Source organism: Scatophagus argus, chromosome 8 (assembly GCF_020382885.2).
Source record: "Scatophagus argus isolate fScaArg1 chromosome 8, fScaArg1.pri, whole genome shotgun sequence".
NCBI classification, from domain to species: domain Eukaryota; kingdom Metazoa; phylum Chordata; class Actinopteri; family Scatophagidae; genus Scatophagus; species Scatophagus argus.
The window spans coordinates 9,490,790-9,512,132 of record NC_058500.1 but is presented as its reverse complement, the minus strand read 5'-3'; the positions used below and the strand labels follow the sequence as shown (position 1 = coordinate 9,512,132).

The following is a 21,343-nucleotide window of genomic DNA, read 5'->3' as shown; positions in this document are numbered from 1 at the left end:
CTAAAACAGAAACCTGGAAGTGTGTCATACTTAAGCTTCCTGGATGAAATCAAATGAAATCTGTGCGCGGAAAAAGAGCTTTAGTGGCGTCCCTTGGAGACCTACAATGTTGGCTGCTCTGCACAAATGACACCAAGCATGTTTCATTTTAACAGGATACCAGAAACCCTTAAGCAATAGCTAGGCCATTTGCGGGATCTCCATTTTTATGTTCAGTCCACTTAGAGAGGATAACAGCAGCCTTCCCAGAGGTCTTTTGGCACATCCAGGATGTTTTCTTGCTTTGAGAAACATTCTTAATACTGCCTGCTAATACGTGAAAAATGTTTAGTTGAGAGGAGGTTCAGCAGTTGTCATTTTGCTATCTTCTGCCTTTAGAAATGCCACAGCAAACCTCAACTGGAGATGTGTGATCCGCCAGCTAAAAGCTGTTTATATCAAAGTAATGAGTCTGAGGAGACTGGCAATTAGGAGATTCCTTCCATTTCCATGTCTGTTCAGGGAAACTCAAACTGAAAGGTTATTGGGTAGGCTATTAAAATGCTTGAGTGGGAGAAATTTTAATTGGTTTGGGAAGAGCTTTGCTGTTGACTCAGGAAACAAGCTGCTGCCTCAAGTCTGGGCCTGCAGTGGTTATGATGTTCTATCACGCAGATGATCATATTATCTGTTTATCCAGAGTGCCTCAAAAGGTTAGCGTGTCCTTCACACCTATAATTACCACACCAGAGTGAAGCGAAACTCTTTATTATTTTTTTATGAAAGATATAATTTTGCTTCTCTAGCCGATAATGAGCTGTTGAATAGAACCCTGAAGACAACAATATCTAGCAAACTGCTAAAAGCCAATTGTAATAATATACTGTGGCAAATATCTGGCAACTATTTATCAATGCACGGAAGCAATCAGTACCCTTCATCCTGTACAAACTCATTAGTTGTGACCTGTCTGAGAATGATTTATTGTCAGTATTAATATCCTCTTTGTTATTGCCTGCTGTGCTATCTGATTGGTTCAGGGTCCAACAAGAGATGTTTGATAATGACTTTAAATTAAAAGTCAATGGCAAGCTGTTGGATTCTCTCAAAGCCATATTATGAAATTTGTAGCTTCATGCGCCTGCTGAAGTGAACCATTGAATTTGTACAGCAGATACGTTTATAAATGCCTCTCTGTGAAATAATTCTGGTGCTCAGTCGGAGGGCACAGTTTCAGTGTGATATTGCACGCTGCTGTGGTTTTCAGATCATTGCCAAAATGTAAATGTATACACACTATAGGAGCATCTATTGCAAAGCATGACAGCACCATATAAGTCTTACATTTGTGTTTAGATGTTTTCCATTTCCATTTGAAAAAAAAAATCCAAAACAAAACAACAACAAAATAAAAAAAACAGCTATTGCGACCCGAGGCTTTTGTGTGTGCATACATCTTTGTGTGTGAATAAGTGAATGGGTGAGATCATCCCAGAGGCTCAGAGATTCATTTCTTACTCCTTTCCCATTAAAAAGGTGGGATCTGCATCGCCCAGTCTTTAAAAATTCCCCACAACCCCAAGCTGGAGGATTATGACAAAACCATTCAACAGCTGCTGGAGACGCACCACTCGCGGGCAGTCATCATCTTTGCCAGTGAAGAAGACATACGGTGAGAAGTGCAGCGCATTCTGGTTTCATCAGTGTTGTTCAGGCGCGTAGATGACTTGCCATGTTGAGGTCTTTAATCTCTGAGTAGCAGCTCCTGAAGACAGGCTAGAGGCACAGATTTACCATGCGTGCTACGCAAACATGCCTCCTACAACACAAACACAACCGCGCCTTGGAGGAGAAGTGGGAATACAGATCACAACAGAGCAACAGAGATATTGTTTCATTTACAACAGCCCATGGGAAGTGTTGTAAAGACACACAGTGTCAAACATTTACTACCTGTATATTCAGAATGAATAATCCAGAAGTTGATCTATTGATGAAATGCAAATGTGAAGAACATGGACATTAATGGCTGGAAATCTCTCTGTTATCTTTAAATAAAATATAAGGATAACATCTTTGCTGAACATAAGACAAAATGTGTACCAGTTCACACAAAATAACAATAGTTTCTTCTCCTTTCCCCTCCTAACCTTTAATGAGATAAACTGAGGAACTGACCGTGAGCCCAACTAAAATGCACACAACTCCTTAAAGCGATCTGTGCCTTTGTGTAATGGATGTTAGATCACACACCTCTTGTGCTCTCTCCAAATTCACACACAAATGTCCTTGCAGGGGAGTTCTCAATGCCACCAAGAGGGCCAATCAGGTGGGCCATTTTCTGTGGATTGGATCTGACAGCTGGGGTGCCAAGAGCAGTCCAATCCACCAGCTCGAGGACGTGGCGGTGGGAGCAGTCACTATACTGCCCAAACGCTCCTCTATTGAAGGTACTGATGCACACCGCGTGCTTCACCACATGTTGTGTTAATGCATTGTTTTCTATCAATCTAATTGTGTGTGTAGTTACTTACAGGATTTAAAAAAATTAAAAGATTGAGAAAAACTGAAATGAAACTGCAATAACTATTTTCTCTCTGCAGTAGTGAAACAAACGCAACGATGATATATTATTGCTGTCATGGATTTGTTGGCAAAAAGGTCGCTTATTTACACAATCAGTTATGGAGCAACATTAGCATTCATTAGGAGTCATGTTTATGGCTACCAGATGAATGTAAGTCTTATATGAACTCTCTCTTTACCTCTGGCCTTGGTTAAGTAGATATGCGATCTGCTGTTGATGTGAAAAAATTGATATCATATTGTGGAGTACATTACAGACACTTAACACTTAACCAAATGATATATACAAATTACAAGTGACTTCAAATTCTAAAAGCTAAGGCACGATTTTATTAAAAGAAGAAATGCGATTCAGAATAAAATCACATAAATAAGAGATTAGAATTAATCATAATCAAAGAGATTCGGAAATATTTAATTCGCAACTGGTAAAGCTCCAACATAAAAACCCTCACAGAGATGAACTTCTGAAATCATCCAAAATGCTTCTTCTTTTCTTGGTGTTTCCATGCCCATGTCTGACCCACTTAAGTCAGATAAACAAGCATTTGAACAGATAATTTGTGACAACATATCGTCACCTACCCTTTTTTTGTGTTCCTACATTTCCATGTGCAACTTCAGTTGGTGACTTTCTGCATTTCTCTGAATGACCTAAAAATTCTCAGAGAACAACTATGACCTTGTAGCTGTATCTGGTGGCGGTTTGTACATGAACAGACCAAAGTCGGTTTGGACAAATTGGTTTTTCTCAGTAGATATTGAAACCAGTGAATGTGAACTGTGTCAGTGTGTGTGTTTGCAGTCATCACAGTTATATTTCTCAGTGTGGTTTCACTTATTTGCTTTAAAAATTGTCAAATTTTTTGATCTCGGCCTGCTGTCTGTGGATAAAATGGTGACTCTGGTCTATGCTGTATCATCGTTGAAAAGGAAACAAAATGATAGGTCTGAGAAAATAATTTTTATTATTAAGCATGGGAGGTTTTTTTGATCATTTTAACATTTTAACACATCATCACACTCCAAAGAAATTCCATTAGCCGTTGTTTTTAAGTGCTTAGGGGTGGGCTTCTTCTTGAAAGTGCAATTTAAATAAATCCACCCACAAGAAAAAGGAGGCAAATGAGGAAATTATACTGCTGCATATGCCGGGAAGACATGTACAAATCCACCACAGAAATAGAATGTTCTCTGAATGTGTCATCTACTTTAAGTTCTGCCCAGTGTCAGAATCCTAATAACCACTCATCATCTCAATCGAGGAAATTCGAAAGTCTGACTTTTATGAAGCTTTCTCTAATTAGGGAACGGCTAGCCAGAACAAATGTACACTCTGCTGGAGACAGTGAGAATGTTATTAATCCACCATGCATCACTGATGGTCTTTTGAAAAGAAAATCAGCTGAGTCATTCAGCTCCGATTAGCCATTATCACCTCAACCCACGACTCAGCTGATACGACTGGATAAAATACAGACAGACAGCAACTTTAAAAAAAATTCTGGCTATTCTCAAGATAGAAAATTTTGTTTAAATAAAATAAAACAAAATAAATAACACTGCAACATGAATCCCTCAGTGAAGTCCCAGCTCAGTTTCCTGACCCACATTGGGAGGTAAGTAAGTTGCACAAACAAATTTCTGCACACGGTCTTTCTTTTTCCGTTGTTGCAGCAAGTCGTCCCTCCTCAAGCTAATGCTTCATATGTAAGCCCTGTTCAAATTAGCATTGAACTAATACATCATACCTGCAATCCAGTTCAATTGTAATGGATTATATGAAGCTAAGAAAACCTGTCAGCACCTACAGGACCTCACAGCCTCAGGCACCAGGCTGTGGCACCACTTACAATCCCATCATTATTTATTATGCATCCTGTTTTTTAATTAATGTAATTTCCTAGATGAAAGAAGTGATTAAAGTTCCATGGGGGTGTGAGAGGAAGAGGAACCGCTGTGGTCAAATTTTGATGAAGTAGCGCTTGCTGGTGTGCTTCCAACACCTAGCAGCCAGCACCACCACACCAGCACCACAACTGCACTGCTGCACAAGTTCTGCTTCATTTCCTCCAGGTTTGAATTGGTTGATAATTGGTCCGGAACTGAGTCGTCCTCCTTTTTCCTCTATTCTCAGGGTTTGATGAATACTTCACTGCGCTCACCCTGGAGAACAATCGCCGGAATGTGTGGTTTGCTGAGTTTTGGGAGGAAAACTTTGACTGCAGGCTCCTCAGTGCCTCAAAGAGGGAGGATACGAGCCGTAAATGCACAGGTACATGAGTTGATTTGACATGAACAAAGCAATAACATACACTAATAGATGATGCATATTTCCATCCCCTCTCTGCTGTGTTGATGTGAATTTGACCTTTCGTTCGCATTAGAAGCTGCAGATAGGCTGCTGGGTTTATAATGCGACTCCTCTTGTCTGCAGCGCAGCCAGAAAGTCTAACACCAGGTGTTTCTACCCAGCGGGTGCAGGACAGGCAGAGTTTATTATTAGAATAATAATGCACCACGTGTCTTAGTCATACTACAGTTACAGGCCGTCTGCTCCTGTGGCTAATGTCCTGTAACTCTTACATCCCATATTCCCTGTATTCCCCCTTAACCCAGTCACCTTGACAGCTCAGCACAGTTGTGTGCTGTGTACTAACTGTACAGAGCCAGAGTACAATTTATTTAGGCTGGAGTCTACAGAGAATATGAAATGACAGGAGGCCAAGTAAATAGTGTCCATGCCCCCATTCTTTATTCGCATTTTTGTGGTAGCATTAATAATAGTGTCGTTGCTAGCAGTGATGCATGCTTTGATTACCTAAACTCTGCCTGCCAATGGTGTGACATGCATTGCACTGCATTTATTATCTATGAGGATGATGCCTGTGATGTGGGATGCTGTATTAATCTTGCTTGCATACGTAATGGCAGTGCGACACAAGGCACTGTTTGCAGAAGGATTTAATTTCCTTTATAATCTGCTGTTTGCCGTCTTTTGTCATGCGTCAAAGACAGAAGACACTCGTCCACTAAGTGAGCCCCACGAACCCTTTGCAAAATGACTGTAAATGTCTTTTATCTTCTCTTCAATCCCACTGAAAATGTCTGCACAACTGTCTCTATATTCTCCTTTTTTTTTCCATACCTCTAGCCGAGTTGATATTTATGAATGTTAAATACAAACGGGAGGCTTTTACATTCGAAGACTGTCCATTTAGCACTCTATGCAGGGTTCTGGGAAGCAAAAAGGTTATGTGTGGGCTGAAATGTATGTTAGGATCTGAGAAATTGGCTGAAATGTCAGCACAGATTGCTTTTGACCTCCTTCAGTTTATGCAAGTCTCCCACATCCTTATATGTTTCCTATTAACATCATCTGCTGCTCCACTGAGCTCTCCACGTGAACTATGAACAGCTATCGCTGACGAGAAGATTGTCTTTCAGCATTCTGTTGTTTCCTTGATGATGCTTCTTTGTTTTCTGCCAGCTTGAATATTAAAATTATGATGATAATGATGATGATCATGATGGTGATGATGGTTATTATTAAAAGGAAGAGTAGTGTTTTTGTTGTTATGATTTTCACACACGGATGTGCAGCTTTTATCCACCAGGAGTATAAAAAAGCTAATTCGATTTTTAACAAAAACAAAGATCCAGCAGAGGTTGTACATTATGTCTTCAAGCAGTGTGTCAAAAGCTTTACAGCAGCCTATGGCAGAGGGGCAGTACACCTGGAGGAGGACTATATAAAAGTGCAGGAAGCCACTGTAGAAGAGTATGTAACTCAAGTTCATGGTTCATAAAGATGTTCATCACTTTGCAGATGGAACAGTGAGGTCCATTCTGCAGTTATTCAATCTGCTGTATTTGTCACAAACACTTTGTCTCACAGCTCAGCTTGATGTTTTACACTTGGGAATTAAATTATTTTGTATGCTACAGTGTACCTTTAGGCATAATGCCTGCAAACTCAAAGCTAAACTGACTGATGATAATTGGAGGAATGAAACCTAAACTGACGATGATAAGCAGTGATGAGAGGCTGTAATGTCTAATAGTTTATGATGCATTTGGCTGCAAGTCCTCCTCTTCCTCTTCTTCCTTCAGGTCAGGAGCGCATCGGGATCGACTCCAAGTATGAGCAGGAAGGGAAGGTGCAGTTTGTGATTGACGCAGTGTATGCCATGGCCCACGCTCTCCACAACATGCAGAGGGACTTATGTCCTGATCATCCTGGCGTTTGTCCACAGATGGAGTCTGCTGAAGGAAAGACTCTGCTCAAGTACATACGCAACACCAGCTTCAACGGTGAGTGACACATCCTCAATGTCTGCACGCCAGACGCTGACAGAATGTGTGGGTTAAAAAAGTAAAATTAGTTATGATATTACTTTAGGAAGAGTTTAGAAGGACATCTTTCGTCACGCTGTCGCTAGTAATTAATATTAAATTAGATTGCTACGACATATTATCTCTACATCTATTCTCTGTTTTAATGTCTCCAGCCTCTATGCTAGGCTAAGCTAACTGTCTCCATGGGGCCACATGCTTATTTCCTCTGCAGCTGTGAGAGTGGTATCAGTCCTCTCATCTAATTCTCGACAAGAAAGCTAATAAGAGTACTTCCTAACATGATGAGCCACTCCTTTAATTACTACTTTATCCTCAAGTAATTTGTATGTGCTAAGCTGCTGAGTCCACATGTGTGTCAATTTAAGGCATAATTTAGAGAAAAATAAAGTTGTTGACACGAGAGTCACCTCCGTTAGTCAATAGTTGATACGTACAAACCACCTCTTCTGTTTTATGTATGGTATGTAATTGCTCATGGGCTGGTTATAATTTAAATCTACATTAAATTTCATTCATAACTTAAAGCGCCACAGCATTTTCTGGATCTGTGAAATATTTTAAGCTAATGTGATATATTATGAGCCTGCCTGCACTTGAACCTCTACATTATTCAGCCCTGCACAGAAAGTTATGTGGAAGATACTTAACAATTAATCGCAATAGCTATTAATGACTACTACTCTGAAAGGACTGGAGTGGAAGGAGTGGAAGACGAGCCCCAAATGAGAGATGAGTTGAAAAAAAGAAAAACCTTTGCCATTACAAATGTGCTGGCATGTGTGTCAGCCAGTGATCATTAGAAGTGCTTCTGAAGTACATTGTGTCTTCACAGAATGTTCTAGATAAGATTCAGCTGCTTAAAGTAAGGAATCTTCCCACCAAACCTCAACAAGGGTCCCCGTATTTCATCTCAGGCTTTATTTTTAGCCGCATTTCAGTCTACATTTTCCACATGAAATTTCACACAAAAATAAACGGTGGTATAATAAACTTCTGTATATTCAGTGAGTGAAAAGAAGTTGGATTACTGTAAAGAAAAACATAAACACACTACTGATCATCTGCTAACACGTTCAAATGCATTTCCTTACAAAATATGAACACTTTTGAAATGTTCTTTTGTCATTAATTGCATTCAAAAAGAAAGCACAGACTATAAGAAACAAGAGAATCAAAGCACAGATCAAATCATACTTATCTTGTACCTGCAGCGCATCTTTAGTGCCGTTAGTCATTGAAAGGGGTTGTACTTCATGTCATCATTTTGTTGTGTTAGCTGATTTCTTTTTGTAAGTTGGGGTTGTTTTGCTCTAATCAATCTTTAGTGAGTGACACATCTGTCCTGCGGAGATAATTTTCAGTCAAAGTAGAGGCTTTTGCTAATGATCTAAGATATCTGCTCATTTCAGAGTGGTTATTTCTCTACAACAGCCTCTGCAGCTGCTTTTTGTCATGAAAGGAGCCGTTTGACTCATGCACAGAAAGATGACCTCCGCATTAGCGATCCTGCCTACAAAGCACTGATTGCTTTTGTTATTTCACAACCAACAATTGAGACCAATTTGAAAAATCAAAGATGAGGGTCACGATTCAGAGATCTGGAAACAGACTATAAAATTACTACAAAGGCTGGCACAAAATCTTTATTCCTCTTATTGTCAGTACTTACTTACTTATCTAACACATCCAAGCCCACTCCCTGCTGCTAAGGATGTAAATATTTAGAAATGGGTCTCAAATGTATAGTTGTTTTTTTTAATTATTATTATTATTTTAAGCTTGCTCATTTCGTCAAACTCAAGGGTACTGTAGTTTTTAGCAAGCATGACTCAAACAGGGCAAACAGTGCATTTGTGTGGGACTGTTATCAGGTGTTATTAATATGCATTTAGTGTACTAGTATTTCATGAGCAAGACAGTGTATGTAGGATAATCTGAAGATAAACCACAGTGTCCGTATTTGTCATAATGTAGACGCATGTCACCCAATGCGCTGATGGGATTTTTGATGTGCTTTTAATAGTTTGATGATGATGATGATGATAATGTGTTTCAAAAATGGAGGTCGCCAGGCTTTGGCTACAGAAATAATACTTGTCACGTCTTTGCTGATTTTGAGATGTTTTTCTTGAGACTTGTAAACAACAGGTAAAAATCTAGAATATCACCAGGATTAACAGCTCATAGGTACAACAGACAACGTCGTGCTCTAAAATTATATCGATCCAGTTTGTTCATGTGAACATTTTGTATTTTGTCGATCACTGTGAGCAACACCTTGGTTACGTTAAACAGGGTAAATAAATCTTTACAATTATATATACAAAGACGTGTGAAAACAGCGATCTAAAGGCGAGAGAGCTGCTGCTTCTGTCGTTAGGGCAGCAGTGCAGAGCTCCAGTAGGCAAGGATCCCTCTGATTTTAAGGTGGAACTCAAGAAACTGAATATGTGCAATTGCTTGAGCAGTGCTAAGATTTCAAGGAGACCTTAACTAAGTGCAGATTCATGCATGGGATTGAGAATCTGTTGTCCAGTTTCAAAAAACACCTGGGCTTCAGCTTACCTTTATGGCTTTTCAACTACTGAAAAACATTTACTTCAGTGTGGCAACAAAGAAAGAGGTTCATTTCACCTGAGCCAAAAAATAAGATCTCTACCTTCTCTATCTCTTCTACCTCTTACTGTCTTGCTATTATATTCTCAAGCCTTTTACTGGCAGGCATAGGTTGTTGTGTGGTGGCTCAGGCATATCTCACTGCCCCTTATTGCGTTTAGACTGGAGCCACACACATTATCCTGTGTATGTGCCTCTGCTAATGTATGTTTGAGAGCGAAGGAGTATAAGCCTCCTTTGTTGATCTCCCCACTGCGCCAGAGTCACAGAGCTGAAGAGTGAGAGGCAGGGGGAAAAAAAAAAAAAAAAGCAGAGAATAATGATGCGAGAGAAACACAGCAGTGGATCCCCAGTCCACCCACACTGCTCAGCACAGCACAGCAGCAGTGCACTTTTGTCATGTCTTAGTTCAGAGCCACATGCAAATGCATAAATCTTTCATCTTAGACAGCGTTCTCACTAAGGAGTCTACACAGACCATTTTGTTCCCTTGAAAATATCAGGCAATAGAAAATACAAAGGAATTCTGAATCCCTTTTTATCTGCACGCACAGAAATGCCACTTAATTATTTGCTCTAAAGCTGAAGAGTGCCAAGTGCCCAATCACTCATGTCACCATGCTGAATGACTCTGCGTGTTTGTTTATTTGTGTATGTTTTTGCTGGGGCGTGGAGTAAGAATGGTAACCCTGTCACAGCTTTTGCTCACAGGAGTCAATACCTTGTCAACATCTTTATACACTGTGTCAACAAGTCTACTGTCTGGTAGAAGCAGAAGTGACAGGACGGTGACTGCCTCCCACTGAGTTTTAGTTTAGTTTTCATATTGAGACACTGTGAGCTTCGCAGGCACACATGAATTCAAATTCACACGTCTTTGCTTTGTTTCCTGTGCTAACACACATGCATACCTATGAATTAGGGTTTCACAGAAACCGGTCAAAGAAATCGGTCAAATCATTCCAGTGGTGGCATTTCTGTATTGTTAATGTGGAATATAAGCGCTGTTACTTTGCATAACAGCAGATATTGAGGGATTTGTGTCTCTGCATCAACATGGAAATGGCCACTTAAAGTCTTATGCGCTGACATTTATAATGCACAATGGTGTCACAAAGTCAAAAAGGGAAATTTCAGTGCTTGTGTGTCGTATTTTATTAAAATGCCCCCTTAGTCTTCTGAAATGGGCTTTACTATTTCTCCCTTTGCCGCTCTTGTTTTACAGAAGTCTTTTGGCCTGAAACTTTTGTAGAATGTTCAATGACAAATGTCCTTGAATAAAAAAAAAAAACTGGAGGGAGATGAAATTCCCTTCTGGCTGAAAACTAAGGAGAGGGTGCAGTGGCCTTCCATCCTAAAGCCACAAGCTTTGTTCTAGATACAAAAGACAACATGTTCCCAAAAGTGTTTTGGACATATGCTCCTGGTCCTTTTTCTACACTTTTTATAGCCAGAGCTATTAAAGTACTTAATTCCCATGTCAAGTGTCATCAGGCTCCCCTCCTCCGTCCCATTTCAAAAATGGTATCTCCATTTGTGCTTATGAGCTACTCTATGCAGTGCCAAGGTGAACAGACGTGAAAAGCAGCAGTTTCTCTCTCAGCATTGTGGGAACGTAAGAATGACCTCATCGACAATGCAGACTTCATCTATAAAATACAACAGTACAACCGTTTTTCCCATTAATGCCATTCAGCATTCACTGCTGCAAGGGAAATCTAATGTTGACTGACATCTACATTAACACACTACCTTGTACACACATACACTGCAGTCATGAGGCCCGCATAATTGAGAGCACATCCACATATACATATACGAGTGTAGACACAACCGATAGGCTCGAGAGCTTGTACAAATACATATTTAAACAAGTCTTTTTCTCGTACAAAAAGTTTCAGGTGTCTGCGGTCCTCTCTGAGCTAATTAGTGACATCTTCGAGGCTCTGCTTGAGACAGGCTGCTGCACACTGAGAGCAGATGGGGACCATATGATGATTTGGCTGACCTGTGTGTCCTCCCTATATCTCATGTTGTTGTCCACTGCAGGACAGAAATGCATTGCTGAGGAGGTCTGCGTTTGTTTGAAATCGCAGTGAGTTTCTGATATCACTATGCAGCTGTGCAGTCCACATATCTGACTGTATTCTACATGTGAAAATACATTCTTGCTTCCATGTCTGTGGTTATCATGAAGGCTCAGGATATAAGTCATTGTGTTTGGAGGTTTTAACTTTGAGAAACAGACTCAAACAGACTGCAGTGCTATCTGTGGTCCATTTAGGCCACCACACGGTAAAAAGCAAGAGGTTAAAAGTTCATGGTTGTCCTCTGTTAGAAGATATGCTGTACCCTGTCACACCGGCGTCTAACAGGTTTCTGTTCTGCTGTCCCTTTGCTGTATTTTCTCTCTCTCGCTCTGTACAGGCAGTGCCGGCACCTCTGTTGTGTTTAACAAGAATGGCGATGCTCCCGGACGCTATGACCTGTTCCAGTTCCAGATGACCAACTCTTCCACCCCAGAGTATAAGGTGGTAGGACAGTGGGTGGAGACCCTGCAGCTCAGGGTATGAAATGTTGTTTAAAAGCTTCTAAACAGAATGTCTGGGCTCAGTGATGCTAAAGATTTATAAGCATGAAGAGCACTGTGTTTTTTCTAAAACTGAAGCCTCTTTTGGTAGAAGGGCATCCATGTAATTTGCATCTCAAATACGGAGAGAGCTCAGGTGCAGACAAGTTTCACTTGCAGTCTAATTGATGTATTTTAGGTGCAAAAGGTGCAATTTAGAAAGAAATAGGAAGTGTTAATGTTTATTCCAAAATTCTACGGGTGTAAAAATTTCCTCAGACAATAAACATAGAAAAATGTTCACACTCAGTTAATGTGTTACCTCCTAATGTAAGTGCTTGAGAAAGTTACTTTTAGACTTTATTTAATTAGGCAAGTCTTTGTATTCATAATTGAAACACGGTTTCATGAAAGGTTATCAAGTGTCCCATCGGCTGTTTGAAAAAAGTGTGCAATTAAACGGGCAGAGGATTTTAAAAGCAGCGTGTGAACAAAGATAAAATGTGGTAATTTTAGTCTGTTGCATTTTGTATGCTATTACAGGGGTTTGATATGTTTCCACCTGGAAAAGGGTTAAGGGGAGGACTAAAACATCAGTGAGGTCGTGATGTGAGAGTTCAACTCTTTAAAGAGGAAAGCAGGATAAAGTAGAATGAATGATGCTGCTCCATTGTTGGAGATTACTCTTCTCCCACTGCATAGGAGGAAGGCTGTCGGTGAAGGAAAGTGGGAGGAAGAGGAAGAACATGTTTATAACCCAAGTGTCAGACCTTATATGTTCAGTATTTGGCAGCAGAGAGCTGCGGAAGATGTTGATGTTGTTGGAAACTGACACATGAATACACACCTCCCATGTTGTTCCTGGTGCTCGGTAGTTTTCCTGCAGGTTTTCCTGTACATGATGAAACTCTAAATCTATGATCACATTTTGTCATCTGTAATTTAAGGTACACCAAGAGTGCAAGATAAATCATATGAAAGCTCTGGGTTATTTACAGAAATACTGAAGGATTTTTAAGAGGAATGTGTGAAAATGTAATTTATTTTGACATTCTGTGGCATATTCAAAAGATAGTGGAGTCCTCATAGGATAACAGCATGGATAAGGCATTTTTCATTTTATGCAAGCTTTAAATAACTTAAATTCACCTACAAAAAAATACGGTCTAATATCAGTGTTAGATGTTGAGCTGAAGACGGCTGCTGAGCTGTTTTTTTAAGTGCAAGGTGTTGGTTTGGGGCCACTGTAATAGATTTTACTGTCACAACACAAGAATGGGCTGGGGTGATTCATGTGGACAATAAAGAAACTGATTTTATTTCAAGGCAAACATGGTTTGAAATTGCCCATACTGCATGATAGCATGAAACCTGAGCTGAAATTTCTAAGGTATTTCTATGTAACTCAGATTACACAGAAAACATGACATTTACATACAGATGAGTTAACATTTGCATAATGGATCTCTCGTTCACAAATTAAACTCAACCCAATGGATTTGATAGCACAGGTGGAAACAACGTCTGTCGCTGGAGATTTGTGGTTCATTCTGTTTTAGTGTGATTACAAACCAAATGCTGCTACAGTCCAATTATATTCCAGTGCAATAGCTATTTGTTCAGTAACACACAAAGAGCAGTTTAATTTAAAGGTTAACCTGGAACGAGCATCGCGATGCACTTTGCAATCATCGATAAAGAAGCACGATGTAATGCCGTTCCAGCTCACAGAGGCTCAAATTAGCTGTAAAACTAACAACCAAAGCAAAAACCCAAATGAAAACTATGGCAGCCATATGAGTCCGAGGTGTCAAAATTCTTGCTTCTGGTCTCCATGGCAACAGAGCTGTTGGTCTCATTACTGTTTCCACACTGTGTGTAATCGGGAGGTTTTCCAGAGAGCACTATTCATTGTCCAAATAACAAATGGCACCCTCCTGCCCCCAGATAAATGGCAGATGATAATATATCCAGACACCACAGAAACAACACATTTGTCATACAGGTGCACACGACACAAACACACTGTAGATGTGCGTGTGGGTGTGTGCAGCTCGGTATCTGCAATTACTGGCACCTGCCACATTTTAGAGGAAGTGAGGCTGTTCTCATCTTTAACTGGACTCACGTTGGATGTGATGATATTTGTACCTCGTGAAATTTTTATGACCTCGACAGCATCGACTGGAGACATCATGTTTTTGGGTTGTCCCTCTATGTCCCCTCTTCTTATGTTTGGGATAACTCAGGAACGCCTTCACAGCTTTTCTTTAAATTTGGCACAAATGTCACCCTAGTATGAACTGATTAGATTTTGGTCAAAGGTCGAGGACACTCTTACCTCATAAAACACGGTTTGGGCCATAACTCAAGAATTCATACGGTAGTAATGACAAAATGTCACGCTTATGTCTAATAGGATAAAATGATGAAGTGATGGCATTTTATGTCCAAAAGGTCAAAGCTCAACTTTACCGTGACATCATAATGTTCTGCAAAAATACGTTTCAGGTCATTATTCAGCACCATAACTCAGGAGACTGGTGACTATATTTCACATGTGGTTGAATACTGAATTGGTGACACGGATCTGAAGTGCCCACCTTGAAACTGTTCTGGTTGTACAGATCTTCTGTGCTGTCAGATTAAAGATGTGTGCAGAAGCATCCACATTTTACAAGCTCATTGGTTTTGCTCATATTGAGCTCCAGGGGATTATTGCCACACCATGTGGTAACTGTTTATGCTGCTGATATTTATGCTATGTGAGGATACAGTTACCCGTGGAGAGACAGTGGGCTGTCATAGAAACGTCACGTTGGTTTAAATTCTCACCACAGAAATTAAAAGATGAGCGGTTGATTTTTTGTAGGAATATATTGGCACCGTGCTGATTTACTTTCTTGCTGAAAATTGTAGTAGTTAGAACACTGATACCACTCTTGTGTCTGTGTACTAAATATGATCAAAAACCAAAAAAAGGTTAGCTTAGGTTAACAAAAATGCCACCAACTAGCACCTCTAAAACTCACTAATTAGCACATTGTTTCTCATTTGTTTAATCCGTACAGAAACTAAAATGTAAAAATAAAAAGTTGTGGTTTTAGATTATTTCTTGGAGCCGTGTAGTCACTGTGACATTTCCAGGCAACCAGTGGTCAGTGTTTGTACGGATTAAACAAATGAGATGTAATATGCTAATTAGTGAGTTTTAAAGACTATGGTAGGGGGCTTTTGTTACCTGTTGTTTTCTTTCTTCTTCCAGTCTTGCTGCTAGGGACTCACAAAAACTGTGGTATTTCAGCCTGTTTGGCATGATTTTGCAGGGAGTAGCAGTGCATGCTTGGTGAGCTCTGTGGCCGCCTCAGCCCTCAGTGCATGTCGATTTAGCTTGTTATGAGTGAGAAATTAGAAAGCTTCGAAAATGAGGAAAAATAGACTGAAAAATACACACAAGAGTTCATTTGATGTATGTATACGAAGAGTTTACTTGATGTATGTTTGCGAAGAGTTTATTTGATGTGTATATGAAGGTTTATAGAATATACTATTCATGTTTTGCTATAATTTGTTTATTTGGTCTCATTCATTTAAATAAATCATTTAAATTAAAATTGATAAGTCTGCCTTGGAAGCCTGTTTGGGCTGCGCATTTGTTGATGCAAGGTACAGTGCTTTGATATCAGAAAACAGACTCCCTCACCTGAGAAGATATTTGTTGTTGGACATAATTTAGTTCCATCCATAAATGTCAATATATTGTAGCACTATTAAGTTGTATATATTTTCTTGTATAAAGTTATGATGGTCAGCAAAAGTCATACCAGCAAAAAATTAATGATCTTCTAAAATCAATTATCACAAAATAAAATAAAATAAAAAAAATCTATAGTTAGAATCTATAGATGTCCTATAAGTTTAATCTTGGGTTGGTTAAGGCAGAGATTAGATTAAATAAGGATTTTAGGTTATTGTTAACTAATTTATCCATAAAATGACAAGATGACTCAATGCGGGCATCAGACACACAAATAAGCTTTTAGGGAGTCCCCTTGATGCTAAGCTAAGCTAATTAAGTGCTAAGTGTAGCTTCAGATTTAACAGACAAAGTTTTATCAATCTTCTCGTGTAACTCTCAGTTACTCACTAAAATGAAATCTGCGGTGTCTTTGTAGCGTAATAAATGTGCTGAATGTGTTTCCTTCCACTTTTGCAAAGCTGATTTTATAAGTATTTTTGCTTTGTTTATATCAGCATTTACTAGTGTGCAGTCTTCTACTTCTTCTTCCCTGCCTTTGCTGGCACATCACTGTGTTTCTGGGTGCATTACTGCCACCTGTAGGTCAATAGAATGGCTTGAAAATGTTAGCAGGACTGTGTATGCATTTTCAGTTGCGTCCCTACATGTCCTTGTGAACATGCATGAGTCAAACAAAACAGGGACACAGTCATAAAAAAACCCCTGCTGCATAGTACTACTAGACATAAGAAATTCCACGGGGTACCTTTAAGTCATGAATTAACTTCACATCAAGGCAAATGCATACTAAAAAAAAAGCCCACTAAAATTAATTCCTGCTCATTTCCAATCTAGTTTTACGCTATGCTATCCTGATTTTATTGTAAATTGTTATACACTCATTGTCTCAAAGCACCTTTTAAATCTGTCACATCCAAGGAGTTTTAGAAGACAATAAAATCAGTTTAATATTCATACCACTAGAATGTGTAGTTTTATTGTTTCCTTTTGTTTGTCGGACTCCAAGTGATTTATTTTGGTTACTTTATCGATATACTGCTGGGAAAACCACCTTAAACATGTTGGCATATCTTTAATAGTCTGGTGTTTTTAAAGCCATGGATCAGGACACTTTCATAATAAATCAAAAGATGAGTTGAGAGTATTATTACAGCTTTTTTTAAGGCCCTAACAAAATATTTAAGAACCCTAAAATATTCATTTTCATTCATTTTCCTTTTTTAAAGACTGACTTGTATGTTAAGACTATAGTTGGAGATTAAATCATCAAACACCATCCTTTTTGTACTGGAGTTTCCATAGTTCTTTGTTGTGTCTGTATACTGAACTTTTCATTATGACAAGATCATAAATAGAAATAGCTCTGAAAAGTTGAGGCACTTTGCAATCCCAAATCCCATTCTCCTTCCCTATCATCACATATTTCATACCTCACCGGCTCCTGTATTAAAACATAATGTCTTTTGCATTTTCACATTTCTTTATTTTTATTTCACAGAAGAAAGGTAAGCTCTGTTGCCATGGTGATTTCAATTACTTTCAAGTATTAGAAAAGGCAATCCTTGGAAGAAATTGGCGAGAAAAGTGCTGTACTGTATTAGGCTAATCATTTTTCGACTATGTTCAACTTTTTCAGCTGTTTGTGTTTTATTTTTGCAAAGAAAGAAAGGATGCAACTTAATGAGAATCATAATACAGTAACTAGTGACTGGTTCATAAATCCTATTTTCAGCACTACCTCCCTAACTCTCTCTTCCTGTATGATCTCTCTCTCTCTCAGCTGGAGGAGCTTCAGTGGCCAGATGGGGAGCAGGAGGTGCCTATCTCTGTGTGCAGTCTGCCCTGCAAAACTGGGGAGAGGAAGAAGAAGGTAAAGGGCATGCCGTGCTGCTGGCACTGTGAGCTGTGTGATGGCTACCAGTACCAGTACGATGAGACGTCCTGCAGACTGTGTGCCTACAACATGAGGCCCAACCCCAACAGAACCGCCTGCCAGCCCATCCCCATCGTCAAGCTGGAGTGGCACTCACCTTGGGCAATTATCCCCGTCTTCCTGGCCATGCTCGGTATCATTGCCACCATCTTCGTCATGGCGACCTTCATACGCTACAATGACACACCCATTGTGCGGGCATCGGGCCGAGAGCTGAGCTACGTGCTGCTAACTGGCATCTTTCTGTGTTACATCATCACCTTCCTCATGATTGCCAAGCCTGATGTAGCTGTGTGTGCCTTCAGAAGGATCTTCCTGGGCCTGGGCATGTGCATCAGCTACGCCGCACTGCTCACCAAGACCAACCGCATCTATCGAATCTTTGAGCAGGGGAAGCAAACGGTTACGGCCCCACGCTTCATTAGTCCCACTTCCCAGATCGCCATCACTTCTAGTCTGATTTGTGTGCAGCTGCTGGGTGTGCTGGTGTGGTTTGCCGTGGACCCTCCGAACACCATCGTCGACTACGATGAGCAGAAAACCATTAACCCTATGCTGGCCCGTGGCGTGCTGAAGTGTGACATCACAGACCTTCAGATAATCTGCTCACTGGGCTACAGCATCCTGTTGATGGTGACCTGCACCATTTACGCTATCAAGACAAGGGATGTACCAGAAGACTTCAATGAAGCCAAGCCCATTGGCTTCACTATGTACACCACTTGCATAGTCTGGCTGGCCTTCATCCCGATTTTCTTTGGCACAGCCCAGTCGGCAGAGAAGGTGAGTCATTTATTTCTCTCTTGCTTTCTTTCTCTGTCCGTCACCACCCTTCTCTTTGTCTGTCTCTGTCTCTCCTGTCACAAATTTGCCTTTCATTCCTTCGGCCCTGTTTTTATCTTGTCCAAACACATGCACACATGCATATTTGTTCGAACACAAAATGAAAACACAAACAGTGCAGAAATGGAGTGCGTGCACACACACACACACACACACACACACACACACACCTAGTTGCTGTATAAGTTATGCGTTTTCTTTTGATTTCATATTCACATGGACTTGGATGTGCATGGAAACCCACACTAAGACCACCACAGACAGAATTAGGCATGCAGAGGTGGAGGAAGGGTTGATCTTAAGCACCACAGTGCCTGTGGAGTGATATGGATGGGGATGTCGGCAGCTCCAGATGCCGTTATTTTAGCTCTCACACCTAGTACTTATCATATACTACTATGCCTTATTATGGAGAGGGAGACAAGCGGATTGAGGAGCTGAATGAAGAAGGGGCAGGGAGAAAGGGTGGGGGACAAGTAGAAGTTTGATTCAACACATTCCATCTCTTGACAGCTGCACTCTTACTCAACAAAGCATTTGACACTGGGTGCTACTAGAGTTGATTGAGAATCTGACATTTTGACCTGATGTGCTAGTCATTGCTTATGTGGCCAGCACTGAGCAGAATACAGATGCATTCATCTGCTGGACTCACGAGCTGTGTGTGCTTGCTTGGCAGGCCGTATGTACAAGATGGAGCAGAGGGGAAGTTTTCCACTGACAGAATATCGATGCTGTCAGGAAAGTGTTACTCCTAACCTTTTGAGAGGCACGCCGTTCAATATCCTTCCTGCTAAGCTACAGCATGAGATGGATCAGAAACTGATTTTCCTCATCTCAATTTGCTGCTGATTTCATAGATGAATTACACCCTCAGCAGCGATTAGGAGTTCATTATGCTACTCGCGGCGACTAGCGAGGCAGTAATGTGTTTATCTTTCCCCTTTATGCAGTTAACTCTTTGTTCACAGCAGCTCCTACCCTACACTCACCTCCAGTTCAGACCACAGCATCCTGGTGTAATGGCCTATGTGGGTGCGTTGGTGCTTACTCCCTGGATGCTGCTAGTGAGAAGTGCTTTTGCATGTGTTGATAACATGCTTCTGCACTGTAGTTAAAGTAAAGTGAGGTTATCGTACAATATTGCATCACTCAGTTCACTTATACTTACCTTGTCAGTATGAACACCCATTCCTCACTGTTTCTGTAGACTGTATTTACCAGCTTATACGATCCCTCCATGAATACCTCACTGGAAATGTTGGCCTGAAAAACAAAAATAATGTGTGCATGTGAATGAACTGTTAGAGGCTAAATGTGATCTAATGCGATGCACTGGACTGTATCTTCACTTTAAGCACCTTGCACTGTTGTGTTTTTAGTGCAGATGAGGCCAAACACCCACACGCACATTTGAATAATCTCTCTCACCTCAGGCTGTCCAGTATCAGAAGATTTCTGAAAACACTGTGATGATATGATGCCAGCTGCCAGAGATAATCACAAACAATTCAGATGGCTGTTTGACCTTATGTTACTTTATTGTTTGATATTTGCAGAAGCTGTGACTGGAATTTCTATAACTCAGCACCATCTATATGTCCCCTTATTTTCCACACCTGTGACTCCCTCCTCTCCTGTCCCTCTGGTTTGCCCATTCAAACTCATTTTAAGGGAAGCCATGCGAAAATGGGAACAGAAGATCACAGAGTATCCCCCCACCCCCACCCCGCCTCCTGTGCACCTGCATGTGCTCAGTCAACTACTCAACGCTCAAGTTAATTACAATGAGAGTCACCAGCATCTAAATTCAGCTGTCCTCAGGCCTAGAGATCAGCTGACTTCTGAGTCACTGTTCAGACAGACAAGATGAAAAACAAGAACAAGAAAACTCTCTTATTCGGCTGAATGTTTGTTACAGTCCGGAAGAGTTGGATGGTGATATCGTGAAACGTTTTCCTTGAGGTACAGAAACCTTCGAGTAAAAGATGGCCAAGATTCTGTCACGCTTAAAGAACAACTTCATGTCATGAATACGTGCATACCTCAGTACACGTCTGGAAACCACTTAGGTTCTTGTAAGGTGTCTCCTGTACCCACAAGCCTTGTTGAGAAGAGACCCTGCTGCCAAGTATCATTAGCAGTGACTAACTACAATTTGCAAAAATGTTGTCATTCATGCTCTCAGCAGGAAAATTTGAAAACTGCAACTTCTAATCTTCCTGTCTCTCTGAAAACAACTGCTCTTGATGGGGGTTGGACTTGACACACTTGACACAAGATGATGAGTCTTTTGAAAATATGTGAAAATTCTGCTGCTTATTAGATGTTTTATACTTAAAATCTTAAATAGGAGACTGCAGGCAGAAGGCTAAAACTGGTGCTCAAGATTAGTGGAAAGAAGAAAAGGTTGTAGTTTTTATTTTGAAAATAGATAATGAAAATCTCTCAAGATGAATACAATACTATCAGCTGTATTTATTGGATAAGACAGAGAGAGATTTTGTGATACCACAAAGTAGAAGTTAGGATGTCGAATCGTGTTTGTCTGACAGTTGCAATTAGACTAAATGCAGGAAATGTTAACACTTATTCTAGTATTCTGTCTAGTATTAGTTCTAATCAAATAACTCTGCTGACTGCGGATGCAAAAAAATATGATGCCAAAATTAATAAAAAACTTAAATCTTATAATGAT

The 21,343-nt window shown here is 40.3% G+C and overlaps 1 protein-coding gene across 1 annotated transcript in view; it reads left to right on the top strand.

Moving 5' to 3' along the window:
• LOC124063583 (metabotropic glutamate receptor 7-like) overlaps nt 1-21,343 on the top strand; it is a 58,016-nt gene that overhangs the window by 28,690 nt on the left and 7,983 nt on the right. Inside the window, exons 3-8 of the mRNA XM_046397375.1 lie at nt 1,516-1,651; nt 2,275-2,429; nt 4,703-4,840; nt 6,679-6,879; nt 11,968-12,107; nt 17,650-18,585. Coding sequence (XP_046253331.1) covers nt 1,516-1,651; nt 2,275-2,429; nt 4,703-4,840; nt 6,679-6,879; nt 11,968-12,107; nt 17,650-18,585 — 1,706 coding nt within the window. The remainder of the gene's footprint in view (nt 1-1,515; nt 1,652-2,274; nt 2,430-4,702; nt 4,841-6,678; nt 6,880-11,967; nt 12,108-17,649; nt 18,586-21,343) is intronic.